General features: G+C 45.8%; 1 protein-coding gene across 1 annotated transcript; it reads right to left on the bottom strand.

Annotated features, from left to right (window-relative positions):
• Window positions 1–211: 211 nt before the first annotated feature.
• Window positions 212–1,318, bottom strand: LOC127341022 (uncharacterized). Its single transcript, XM_051366789.2, has one exon. It carries the CDS (start codon window positions 1,286–1,288, stop codon window positions 434–436), a length of 855 nt encoding a protein of 284 aa, XP_051222749.1. The 5' UTR covers window positions 1,289–1,318; the 3' UTR covers window positions 212–433.
• Window positions 1,319–13,528: the final 12,210 nt, after the last annotated feature.

Consider the following 13,528-nt stretch of genomic DNA (forward strand, 5'->3'; position numbering starts at 1 on the left):
AGGACTCAAGGAGACATGGCTCATTTGTATCCACATGCAATGAGTACTTACTGCTTAGATGTATAAACATGCATGGGTTCTGTTAGTCGACGACATTAGTGAAACTTGGTGACATGAGTACATGAATAAGTGGTCACTGATAAAATTCACATTTTTTAGTGGGAAGAATCAAGATATACAAGAACAACATAGCATGCATGCACGATAACAGTAAATAAGAATCGATAACTTGATATTCTTTGATGACAAAAGTGATTACATCTCAAGTGGTTTGCTCCACTACCTACGTGCTTCGACTAGAATCATACGTGGAGCCCTTTATTAGGAGCATAGTGAAAACCCTAAGAATAAAGAGAAACTTAACTTATGTGGAACATGAAGAAACTAAAAATGCGTGATGGGCTCCCGTTCTAGCTTGTTCAGAAAAGAAAATTTAAGGGTATGTACCGCTACCGGACCCTTCTCCCGTGCCTCCTCCGCTGCCAACCCCGCCATTTTCGCTTCCACCCGCGCCACCTCCGCCGCCTGCACCGCTTCCGGCAGCATAGCCTGAACCAGAAGGGCCAGCGCTACCAGTCTGTGCAGCTCCGAAACCTGCACCAGACCCAACTCCGACGCTTGGCCCTTGAGCGACACCTTTAACTATGCCACCACCGTTGCCGCTACCCTGTCCACTGGCACTGCCCGAGGTGCCGTCGTTACCGGCATTTCCAGCTCCAGTTCCTTCTCCACCGCCATTTCCACTGTTCCCACCGCCACCACCGGTACCGCCACCAGCGGCATCGGAGTAGCTGATACCACCAGCAGAAGGAGCTGGTGCTACGCTACTCTCACCACTTCCTTCACCACTGCCCTCTCCGGCTCCTTGTCCGCTAGACCCATTGGCGCCAGCACCTTGGCCCTCACCCCCACCACTACCACTAGCATTGGCCTGCCCACTGCCAGTAGAACCACTCGCACCAGAGCCGATGCCACCGCCGGTCCCGGAACCAGATCCGGCTCCGCCATTTGAACCACCGCCGCCGCCTGCTCCTCCTCCTCCACCAGCTCCCTGGGCATAGTTAGACTTGTAACCTGAACCTATGAAGGTTTCACCGTATCCAGTGGCACCACCTTGCCCGCCTCCTCCACCGTATCCACTTGCACCTGCCCCACCACCGCCACCTCCGCCTCCCGACCCTCCTCCTGATGCGCTGGATGAGCTAGCTAACATACGTGAAGCACTGGTGAAGCCAATGCTCAAGAGCACAACAAAGCCAAGAGCTACAAGCTTAGTGGTAGCAGCCATTGTGAGTGAGCTCGGTGCAGTACTGTGAGATGAGTTGGATGCTTAGCAGCAGGGTTGCGTGGGTATATATAGCGGTGGTGTGGTGGAGGAGGGCCATGCAGGGTGCACCTCGAACGCGCTCTTTGGGTTCGATGAGAGGTCGCATGCATGCTGTACCGCTGACTTGCACTGCTAGCATCGATCTTGCAGCTAGACTTAATAATTTGTTGAGCAAATCTCTTCATATCTCAGTCACGGTAATGCAGTACCGCTGACTTGCACTCCTTGCGGTCAGCGGTAGAAGGGTCTTGAGTTACCGGCAACTTGGTTTCTCTCTAATATTAGCAAAACTACTCCTTGCATTATTTTCTCGAGCAAATCCTTGCATATCTTTGTTCTGACAGTAGCTAACTAATGGGAAGAGGTCAGCTGTAGATGGGTCAGAAGTTACTGACAGTCTGGTTTCTCCCAAAGTCTAACTAATTAGCTGGAGATTCGATCTCCTGCCACTGATATATATTTTGGGCAGTAACTTGACATAGGCTGATTATTTATACGTCCTCCCCAACGTGAAGAAACGTGACTTCTCTAGCTAATCGATGTTATGACCTTGTCCGAAGTAATGATCGATATACACATGCATGCAGCATGCATGGACATGAAGCTCTGGGATCCCTTCCAGCGATCTGTTCGGAGATTATAGTCCCATCTCTTTTTCCCCTGCATACATACACCGAATATGATATACTTTATGGTTCGTCAGTGTGCAAAGTTGAAAAAAAAACCTAAACTTGCTATAATGCGGCAAGCTTGGTATATCTGAACTCTATTGAAGAAAATATAGTACATAAGTAAAATCGTTCACCACATCAAAATATATATGAGTGGGAGAAAAAAGTTGAGCTCGCGTCATTCTGAAGGGGCATAGGCAGGTTGGCTAGCGTTGGAGCTACAACTGGTCAATTTCAGCAGGCCCGCTCTTATCTCAATCTACCCTCTCCAAATCACCAGCTGTCCTAGCGTTATCTCACCAGCTTCGAGGCATAGAAGCTCACCCAATGCTTACTTTCAATAGTATTTCAAGGGAATCTTGAAAGAATTGTAGTACTGTTATTAGGCCAAGTGCATAGAGGTTCAATGCAGTTTTAAGAGTATCTAAAAGCAACTTGTCCAGTTTTTAGGCCAAGTGCATAGAGGGTAAGTGCTGTTGAACGGAATCGCTTCAAACTTTTGCCTCGAGGAGATAAGTATATAAGAAGATAGATTAAAATAAGAGATAGCAAAGGGCGGAAGCAAGTGACAGAGTAGTAGCATATCAAGTTGCAGCATGAATAAAGAGTTGAAACCTGAAATTCCAAATACATATGATGTTAGCACACCATGTCATATTCCCAAGATTTTGCTTTATGACATGGAGATGGCTGGGTACTATAGCGACTAAAACAGCACTCCGTTGATTATCTTTACTTTTTACCCCTGAAACTTATCTCAGGTTTGGTTAGTTCAAGGAATATGTGAAGCCAAGGTTTTCCGTTTTCTTTTTTACAAAATCCAAGGTTGATCTCAAGGTCTCGCAAGTTTCTCTCCGATGGTCACGGCGTTAAAATTGTCCCTATCAGAATATTCCAAAATGACAGCGCATGCATGTGAATCGGCTCACACCCGGGAGCTAACTATTGGGTCCCTTAGCCTTCCAAAACACTTTTATGCACATGTTCCGTCCACAAGCAAGTTCTCGGTGGGTTCCGGCCCTCCAAAACGTGGTTATCCTGTTCTCCTCTTTAAGAGTATCATGTTCTAGTATTGACTCCACATACTTATTTCTTTTTAGCAAGAAGCCTCTCATATAATTTATTTGAGAGTGGATTTGGTGATCACATGGATACGTGTGCATATGTTGATTTATTCCAGCACCGTTGGATTTATTCCAGCACCGTTGGATGCTACCCATGCCCGTTTGTCCACTAATGGCAACTTCACAGTTCTATTCGACTCTTTATCCTGCTACAACAGAATGCATGCAAGTGGGACCCGCTTTATGGAGAATAAAACCGCTGCATCCCACGCCAACAACATATACACTTGATTTTTTCCATATAATTTTTAGTTTGGTCAATTAGTTTACAACTTGTTTCATATTTTCGATTTATCAAGTTACAATGAACACTAATGAAACCACAAGCTCCCAATTTAACTAATTAAACCAAATTCGCCCAATGAGATGATGGTTAGAAATGTATAAAATTCGATTGGTTCCTGAGGGTAAGCAGCGAACAAATACAATCACGTATATGGTTAGTTCAGAAAACCAGGAACACTTGGTTAAGCTACAAATTACAAGTCAAAAACTGGGGTAAAAGTAAAACTCTGTAAACTACCGTGTTTCAAGTATCAAATAATCCCCAAAAAAGTACTAAGCAATTTTACAGCTGACCGATTCTGAACTTGACTTGAGGATGCACAAAGCACGAACCTGACCCTCTGTATCGCATCTTGCCAAGACTGCACCTTGTCACCGGCCGAGGCAGGAAGCACCGGATATGTTGAAAGGAGCAAGGAAGGCTGCTGGAGAGCGTCCAAGCGGGCATGACCTTCCTCTCCGCCTCTGCTGGCGGTGGGCCTCGCCGGACCTCCACGCCGGCACCGGAGATCATATCGAGAAGCTCAAGTAGGCCGCTCACCCGATCGACTCCAACCAGCAAGATAACAAGAGAGCTTGGCCTAGTCCTAGCCAAATCGAGCACCTCTATATCTACTATGCCACGCGGAAACAAGAACCTTTCATACATGCACGAACATCAACAAATTCGGGTCGAATTTATCAAACAAAGCAGCGATAGACAAGAATCTTCGGGAAGAAATCAGAAGAAGAAATATGAATTCCCCTCAAGACCAGAGGGCAGCGATGGACTCGACGGCATGGTCGTCCCCGCCCTGGAAGAGGTAACCTCCCATCCACCGTACTAGGCACATCCATGGGGGTGAATAGCTCAGGTGCGACATTTTTGCACGCTATTCACTGGAGAATGCCGTGGTTCGTTGTAATAGCTATGCTACGGCATCTCTGTGAGGCAAAATAGACCAGTCACTACATGGCCCTTAAGAGCAACAACCGAGCGTGGGGCCCAGACAGCAGAGACGACGGTTAAACCGTTTTCCCCTTTCGCGTGCATCCTCCCTCTTCGTCTCTGACGATGAAGCACGCAACACCGGCGAGCTCCGATTCAGACAATAACAAAGGGCATTCAACCGAATTCAAATAACACACAGACAAGCAAACATAGTAGATAATTGGGCATAGTATTATTACAAACAGAGTAGTTTTAGCGGCGGCTCGTCGAAGCAAAAGCCGCACGGGCACTAGATCTTAGCTACTACAAAGGAGGAGGGCACCCCCGTAGCTCCTACCCCTACATCGATCCATCCAAAATTGGGCTCACCTGGGCCCTAGGGGTGCTGCGGCGACGAGGCGGCGGCGCCGCTCAGCCGGAGTCAGATCCGGAGTCAAAGTTGGAGTCGAAGTCGGAGCTTCCCCATGGGATGTTGGCCTTGGATTCCTCGATGGCTTGGCGGTACTGGTACTCGTAGAGCTTCCTCTTCATCTCCCGGTCGGCCTCGAGCTGCTGGGGCTCGTCCTTGGTGCGCTCCATCAGCTCGGCGGTGACCCAGTCAAGGTCGACGTCGTCGACGAAGTCCCCCGGCAGATACCCGCGCCCGGCGCGCGGTGCCGCGCCCTGCTGCTCCTCCTTCTCCCTCTTCGGCGGAGGCAGCGGTTCTCGTGCGATGGCGGATCTCCCCGCGCCCTGCTGATCCTCCTCTTCCCTCTTCGGCGGCGGCAGTGGTGCTCGCGCGATGGCGGAGCTCCGCGCGCCAGAGGAGCTCCCCGTGCCTCTCGCCGCCGCCGCCATCTCCATCTGGCGGTCGTACTCCTCCACTTCGAGCCGGGCGTACGCACGCGGCGCCTCCAACCCCCAATTCGTGTAAGCGCACGCGCCGCGGTTCCGAGCACCATCGGAATTAACCCACTTAGCCAGTACAGGGTCAGCGGGAGCCGTCCGCTTATGCCTTTTTTGCTCCTCATCTGAGCCGTTTCTGCGGCCGGAATTGCCGCCACACCAGCAGGAACCTCCATGCCTCATCCTCGTCGCACGTCAGGGCTTGAGCTGTGGCGGAGGGGCTAGATTGTGTGGTTTTGGTCGCCGGCGGCGAGAGTGGGGGCGATCTAGAGTTGAGTGATAATAGCAAGGGTACGACACACATGTGAGTGGATATATAGGGAGGGGAACGGGAGGCGGTCGGCTGGGCCGTGGCCTAAGAAAGGGCTTGGCCCAAAGTTGAAAGGCGCCAAATCCCGCTGCTGGGCCCAATGTTAGATTTTTTCCTACGAGTGGCGCGGAACTGTGAGTGGCCAATCAGAGCGCAGAATTGGAAGTGGCGCAGATCGGGGGGTTTCCTTCTGATCCATTGAGCTAGGGTTAAAAAAACAAATAAATGTAAAACCAGCGCACATTGTCGTTTAAATGTTTAAATGTTGGTCAAACTTAGGTTTGACCGATTTTGATCCTATGGCACTTGTCATTCTAATCCAGTGGCACTTGTTTAAATGTTGGTCAAACTTGGGTTTAACCGATTTTAAAATAATCATAAAATATTCAAAAAAATGAAAATCCAGTTAGGGTTTGGGTTAGCGTGATACGTTGCAAATGTATCTATAATTTTTGATGCTCCATGTTTGTTTTACACTAATTTTTATATATTTTGTTTACACTTCGTTGCACTTTTATACATTTTCCGGAACTAACCTATTGACAAGATGCCACAGTGTCAGTTCCCTGTTTTCTGTTGTTTTGTATTTAAGATTAGTTGTACAGGAAATATTTTCGGAATTGGCGAAACAAAAGCTGAAGTTCCTATTTTACTGTAACGAAGACAGAGTTCTAAGGTGTCAACACCCGGATTTTTAAGCCCAGATGCCTATTATGCCATTCATCGCAAACCCAGGAATATTGTTTTTGCGAGACATAATAGATTGATATCACAACACATCATTCATTACAACACATAATTGTCTTACATAGAGGGATCACATGATCCAATTTTACAACATAATGGATCTAGAGATCCTATTACAAAACACATAGCGGAAGTGAAGTAGTAGCGGTCGCGGTCCATCTGTTCCACAGGCAACTGTTGACGTCAGGAGTAGTCCTAGTTGTCATAGACGTTCTGCTGTCCATCTTCCTCGTACTGCTGTTCTCCTTCATAGTCTGGCCATTTGAATAGCCAGGGAAAAAACCATGAGTACTTTAAAGTACTCGCAACTAATACTAATGTAAGTACTATCAACTATGATAATGGGGTGCTAAGCTCTAGATTTATTTGCATAAAGCCAATTTTAGTTCACAAACATTTAGTAAAAGCCTCTTCATTTGCTAACTAACTCAAGTGGGAACATTAGTTTCATTTCCACAACTCTGTTGTGATTCAAGTCAAATTCACCATTCACCTTTCAAGTTCAAGTCACAAGTCATATGTCACATTTTTGAAAATGGTCTGATGACGGAACAGTATGGCCTTTCCAACCGTCCTTAACCGTGGACGCGGCTATTCGAATAGTTTTACACTCTGCAGAGGTTGTACACTTGTGCCACAACTTTTGATTACATCCATCAGGGATAACCCTGAATAATCGTAACTCAGTACGCGGATCATCAACCATAACCTTTCACTTACATATCCTAGTATAGGCACCTCTCCCCATGAGCTTGGCCTCCCAGTGAAGACAAACCGTCAGCCTGGGAACTGCACAGGGCTTGGGCCGGACATTCAGCTCATTTCACGTCATTTCTTTTGTTGTGGAGGCAGCTTTCGGCATAACCCCGATGACGCTTGTTTAGAGGGAACCCATACTAAGACACATAAACTTCCAGTTAAGCCCTACCCATAATCAAGTATTGTGGGGGTACTTGTAAATTGGAATGGTATCGCATCCGAACCCAACCATCAGTTTTTGTAAAGTTCACCATGTCATTCAAAAGTCATATTCAACTTCAAAATCTTTCAATTGAATGACTCATCATTCCAAGGTTTTCAAAGTCATTTCATTTCACATGTTCCCATCTAGAGTAGTCAATTTTATTTGTTAGCACTAGCAACTAGTCATGAGGGGTGCTAACTAGCTTATAGATTTCTAGGTTAAGTTTGATGCTCTTGTTCTACTCTATATCTAGACCAAGTGAATCATGAATTAAAAAGTAAACCTCGATAAACAAAATCAAAAGCTTGTAAGGTAAAAACTTGGGATAGGATCATTAAGCATCAAGTAAAATGTGGTGGTGCCTTGCTCTTGTAGAGCTTTGCACTTAGCAAGAATATTAGCTTGCCTTCAGTGGTGTATTGATCAAAGTGATCTTCTTCCTGGGAGTAGACCTCCTCCTTCTGGTACTCCTCGGTACTAGCGTCTAAAAACGGATACGAGGTAACAATCACCAATCAAAGCTTAAGAGCTAGACTAAGCACACACAAGGTTCACACAGGCTATTCTAGTATCACCACATCATTATCATGGTGGTTGACTTTGTTTTCTTCTTAAGAAAAATAATTTTCTCTCATTACAAATATTGATTAGGGTTTCTATTTTATTCTTTGGAGAAATAATTTCCTCTCATTGAATCTTATTAAGATTTAATCTCCTCAATTGATAAGTGTGAGATCATGTTGACCAAGGTCAATATTCACATTTATCATTTGAGAAAAATGATTTAAATGAGGTACTATACCTCATGCAATTTAAATCCTACTTTGATTTAAGATCCTCAAGTGAGCTAATATGAGAGCATGCAACAAGGGTCATCACATTACTTCATACAACTTGGAAAGATGATTTAAATGAGGTGCTACACCTCATAGATTTAAAATCCTAAATTTGAAAATAATTTAAATGGGCTAGTAGTGACTACATAGCCAATTTTTGATTCTATACCATGATCATATGAAGCAATGATACGTCTCAAACGTATCTATAATTTATTATGTTCCATGCTTGTTTTATGACAATACCTACATGTTTTGTGCACACTTTATGTCATATTTATGCGTTTTCCGGAACTAACCTATTGACGAGATGCCGAACTGCCAGTTCCTGTTTTCTGCTGTTTTTGGTTTCAGAAATCCTAGTAAGGAAATATTCTCGGAATTGGACGAAATCAATGCCCAGCATCCTATTTTTCCACGAAGCTTCCAGAACACCCGAGAGCCAGCAGAGGGGGGCCACAGGGGGACCACACGCCAGGGTGGCGCGGCCAGGGCCTGGGCCGCGCCCCCCCTATTGTGTCACCACCTCGTCAGCCCTCCGACTCCGCCTCTTCGCCTATATAAAGGTCCCTGACCTAAAACCTCGATACGGAAAAGCCACGGTACGAGAAACCTTCCAGAGCCGCCGCCATCGCGAAGCCAAGATCTGGGGGACAGGAGTCTCTGTTCCGGCACGCCGCCGGGACGGGGAAGTGCCCCCGGAAGGCTTCTCCATCAACACCACCACCATCTTCATCACCGCTGCTGTCTCCCATGAGGAGGGAGTAGTTCTCCATCGAGGCTAAGGGCTGTACCGGTAGCTATGTGGTTAATCTCTCTCTCTGTACCACAATACAATGATCTCATGAATTGCTTTGCATGATTGAGATCCATATGATGAGCTTTGTATCACTATTAGTCTATGTGCTACTCTTGTGATGTTATTAAAGTAGTCTATTCCTCCTTCACGGTGTAATGGTGACAGTGTGTGCATCGTGTAGTACTTGGCGTAGGTTATGATCATAATCTCTTGTAGGTTATGGAGTTAATTATTACTATGATAGTATTGATGTGATTTATTCCCCCTTCATAGTGTAAAGGTGATAGTGTGTATGCTATGTTAGTACTCGGTTTAGATTGCAAAGATCTATTATGCTCTAAGGTTACTTAAACATGAATATCGAATGTTGTGGAGCTTGTTAACTCCGGCATTGAGGTGCTCTAGTAGCCCTACGCAACGAATGGTGTTCATTATCAAACAAGAGTATATGTAGCACAAAGGAAGAGAACTTATTTATTATGTGATCAATGTTGAGAGTGTCCACTAGTGAAAGTATGATCCCTAGGCCTTATTTCCAATACTGCAAACACCGCTTGTTTACTGTTCTGCTGCATGTTTACTTCCTGCAATATTACTACCATCAACTGCACGCCAGCAAGCACTTTTCTGGCGCCGTTACTACTGCTCATATTCATTCATACCACTTGTATTTCACTATCTCTTCGCCGAACTAGTGCACCTATACATCTGACAAGTGTATTAGGTGTGTTGGGGACACAAGAGACTTCTTGTATCGTGATTGCAGGGCTGCTTGAGAGGGATATCTTTGACCTCTTCCTCCCTGAGTTCGATAAACCTTGGGTGATCCACTTAAGGGAAACTTGCTGCTGTTCTACAAACCTCTGCTCTTGGAGGCCCAACACTGTCTACAAGAATAGAAGCACACGTAGACATCAAGCAACACTATCATATTTTTACATAAACAATTAGAGTATTTTAAATGTGAATTATGAGTATTTGGATCACCTCAAAATTCATCATGGTTGATTTTATAGATTTATTTGAATTCTGAAAACTCTATGTCTTGTTGTTTTTACTATTCAAATTCTACAACAGATATGGATTTGAATCCAGTGTGGTTGGATAGAGCTTTTCATAAGCTTTCCAAATATATAAAATTTGTCAAATTTGGTCGAGTAGATTTGGAGATATTGAATTTCTAGCAAAGCATCAGTAAGTAAAAATAACAGAAAAGAAATAAAGCAAATTTGAATTTAAAAGCGGGCGGGAAGCTAACTGGGCCGGCCCAGCTACTGCCCGGGCCTGGCGTGCATGGCACATGCACGTGGCCAGCGTGCGGGGTGCACAGGGCGTCGGATCAAGATCCAACGGCCCTGGGCCATCGTCTACCTCGCGATACTGAGAGCTTGCGGGGGCGATTTCTCTCACCTCGGGGCTCGGATGACGGCGGGGTTGGGCTCGTTGGACGGGGATTTTCAAGGGCTTCAAGATGGTGTATGGGTTGGGGGCGGTGGTGATGAGAAAAAGGGCGAAGTTTGGTGATGCCGCCGGGTGCCCGTGGCGAGCTCCTTGCTCCGGTGAGCTGCGAGGAGGGAGGAGTGGCTCTAGGATTGAGAGAGGGATGCGTCTAGGCGCTATGGTGATGTCCAAGGGCAGGGGCACGACTTATATAGGCGCCAGGGAGGAGGGACGCGACATGGCGGCATGGCGGGCGACGTCGTCGGGTTCGTCATGCACAGGCGTCTCCGGCAGGGCTACGGCGTCAGACGGTGATGTAAGGGGTAGGTGTTGACGTGCGCATAGTGGCAGGCTTGCGGGCCTCGTGTACAGGGCGCACGGGGATGATGCCGACATCGGCGTCCTTGCGGGCGTCGCGTCGTGTCGCCGTCCTGGCGCGCGTGCGGGTCAAAGACCGTGTCTGGCAGGTGTTCTGGAGTGAGGGGGTACTGGTGGCGCAGGGAGACGGGCTGGTTTGCAGTGTGCACGCGGGGAGGTGGTGGTGTCCATGGGTGGCGAGCGGGTGACGTTGGCATGGGCGGTTTTGGGTCAAGTCTTTCTCTCCTCAGCCAAGGGCTGGTACCAGCAGGTGTAGAGGGTCAATGCCAATGTAGATGACATGGTGAGAGAGAGGGAAAAGGGCCGGGGCAGGTGGGTGCATGGTGGTGATCATGTGAATGGCATGGGTTGGCAAGGGTCCTTGCAAGGCTATTCTTGGGTCAATTCCTGCAGAGTGGTGTTCATGGGAGTGTGATGAGTCAACTTGACAAGGGGAGGGTGACCAGAGAGGGAGAAGGACAAGGGTTGGCATGGTGATGTCATTTGGAGTGGCATGGCATGGCATTGATGCTTTGTGCATATTTTTCTTGTGTAAAAAGGTGCTGCAAGCTTAAGTGGGGTGAGGTGAGTCTAGTAGACATGGTGGGCAAGGTGAGAGGGGTCTAGGGTGTGCACATTGGATCAAAGTTAACATGTGTATGTGACACATGCCAAGTCTTTGGCATGGTTTTGTGTGTGAGGATGATCATGCAAGGCTATGTGAGGTCATGGTGAGGGGTTGGAGGTACAAAGCACTATAGATGAGCTCAAAGAGAGAGGAGGTGAGGTGGTGAATAGTGGTTGAATAGTGGTTGTACTTCTATGTAAAGAATTGGATCACATTTAATGGTCTCATGTGTGTTGAGTTCTGGCCAACTTTCTGCATGGATGGGTTCTAAATAATGTTTGGCATCAAATGGTGGCATTGGTTTGGGTTTTGCAATTTGATTTGTGAAAATTCTAAATATTTGGGTAATCTAGAATCTATTTCAAAGTGGCATCTTGGCATGCTTATATTGGGAGTTTGACTTTGAACCAGCAAGGTTGACTTTGACCAAGTTGTTCACTTTCATGAGGTCTTGGATGAGGTGCAAAGAGTTGAGAGGGTTTGGTTTGAAAATCTCTTAATAAAGAGGCTCAAAGTGGGTATGTTGTTAAAAATGGCAGATTTGACCATTATCATATGTGAGCTAAATTTGACTTCTCATTTGATTTGATTTGAGTTTCTTTGATTCAAAAAGTGTTATTAAGTGTTTAGTAACATTCTACAACTAATGGTTCAAGCCAAATTTGCCTAGATCAAAGTTTTTGCAAAATGACCATAAGCATATGCATGTGTTGAAATGCATTTTTCTTATTTTCTTTTTCTTTGCTTCACTTAGGCCTGGTTTAGTGTTTATTTAGTGTTATATTGAGTTTGATAAAAGGTTTCAAACCATTTGCGTAAAGTATGAGGGCATAGGTCAAGAATTGATATTATGGCTATGTGCCACATATGCTTCTATGTATATTTTTATTTTCTTTTTATTTCACCTTAGATTGAGTTGGTAAATGATAAGTTGGTTTGGTTGAGGTTTTGCAAACCATCCATCAAGGTAAAACATGGCATAGTTGATTATTTGCAAAAATAGCCATAGGCTTCCATAGGTCTTTTCTTTTTAATTTAATTTCTTTTTATTTTGTTTTATCTTGGATGATGAAATGAAGAGTGAGGTTTAGGGTTTTTGGAACATTGGATATGCATATCAACAATCATCATGGCAATAACACAAGGATTAAGTATGAGCACTATGCATAGTCATTGATTTACTAAAAAAATTTGTTGGTTCTCATTTTTGGTAAAAAGGAAATTCATTTTCTTCTTTGTTTGAAAATTTGGGATGTTACATAAGGAGAGCCGAAGAGGCGCCACAAGGAGGCCACACCAGTCATGGTGCGGCCCAGGCCCTGGCCGCGCCATGGGGTGGTGTGGGCCCCCCGGGAAACCACCGACCTCGCCCTTCCGCCTATTTATTCACGATCTCATGAAAAACCTAAATACCCGAGCCTCCATGCACGAAAAGTTCCGTCGCGGCCGCCATCGCCGACCCTAACTCGGTAGGGTTCTGAAGCTCTTCCCGACATTGCAGAGACATTGTGCTCATCTAGCTGTTTTTGTTTCTGCAGTAGGACTGGACAGATGATTCTTTGCTTTGCTCCAAGATACATTTGATCCAGAGCTTCTGGGTATTGTTATCTTTACCGGTCACATCATCTGGTTGGAAATGCAGAAAGCAAATTCACTCTACCAAAGAAGATCAAAGAACGTAATTCATTGTATTTTGGGTTTGAGATACTCCTATATATTTCCCTTTTATAAAGGTATACAATCGTTACACACCTCTCTCAATAAAAAAATATTTATCAATAATTGGGCACAGGTTTGTAAAACATCAATTATTAACTTGTACCGAGAATCAACAGAAGCTATCAATCAATATACTTATGCATGTAGAGCAAGAGCAGTACATACCATATAAACAACTAGCAAAAGAGCCCGTGCGTTGCATCGGGAGAAACTACGGAGTATTTTTATTTATTTATTAATGGTGCAACCATTCTAAGGGAGGAGTGGGGCTCCTAGTGCGGGGCAGCCGTGAATAAAGCCAGGTAGAAGATGGTGCGGCTTCACGCTAGGAACATGGCAAGCAACCTAGTACCAGGTGCACGAATAAACGCCGCGCGTGTTGGAAGCGGCACCCGGCTGGGGTCGGCGACGAGGTAGGAGATCCTGCAAAACCAGAAGGGGGCTCCAGTAGCGATTGACCATGGTGTCTAGTATAAATCTGCTTATGTCATTTGATGCTTGACTG

Source organism: Lolium perenne, chromosome 3, assembly GCF_019359855.2.
Source record: "Lolium perenne isolate Kyuss_39 chromosome 3, Kyuss_2.0, whole genome shotgun sequence".
Taxonomy (NCBI): Eukaryota; Viridiplantae; Streptophyta; class Magnoliopsida; order Poales; family Poaceae; genus Lolium; species Lolium perenne.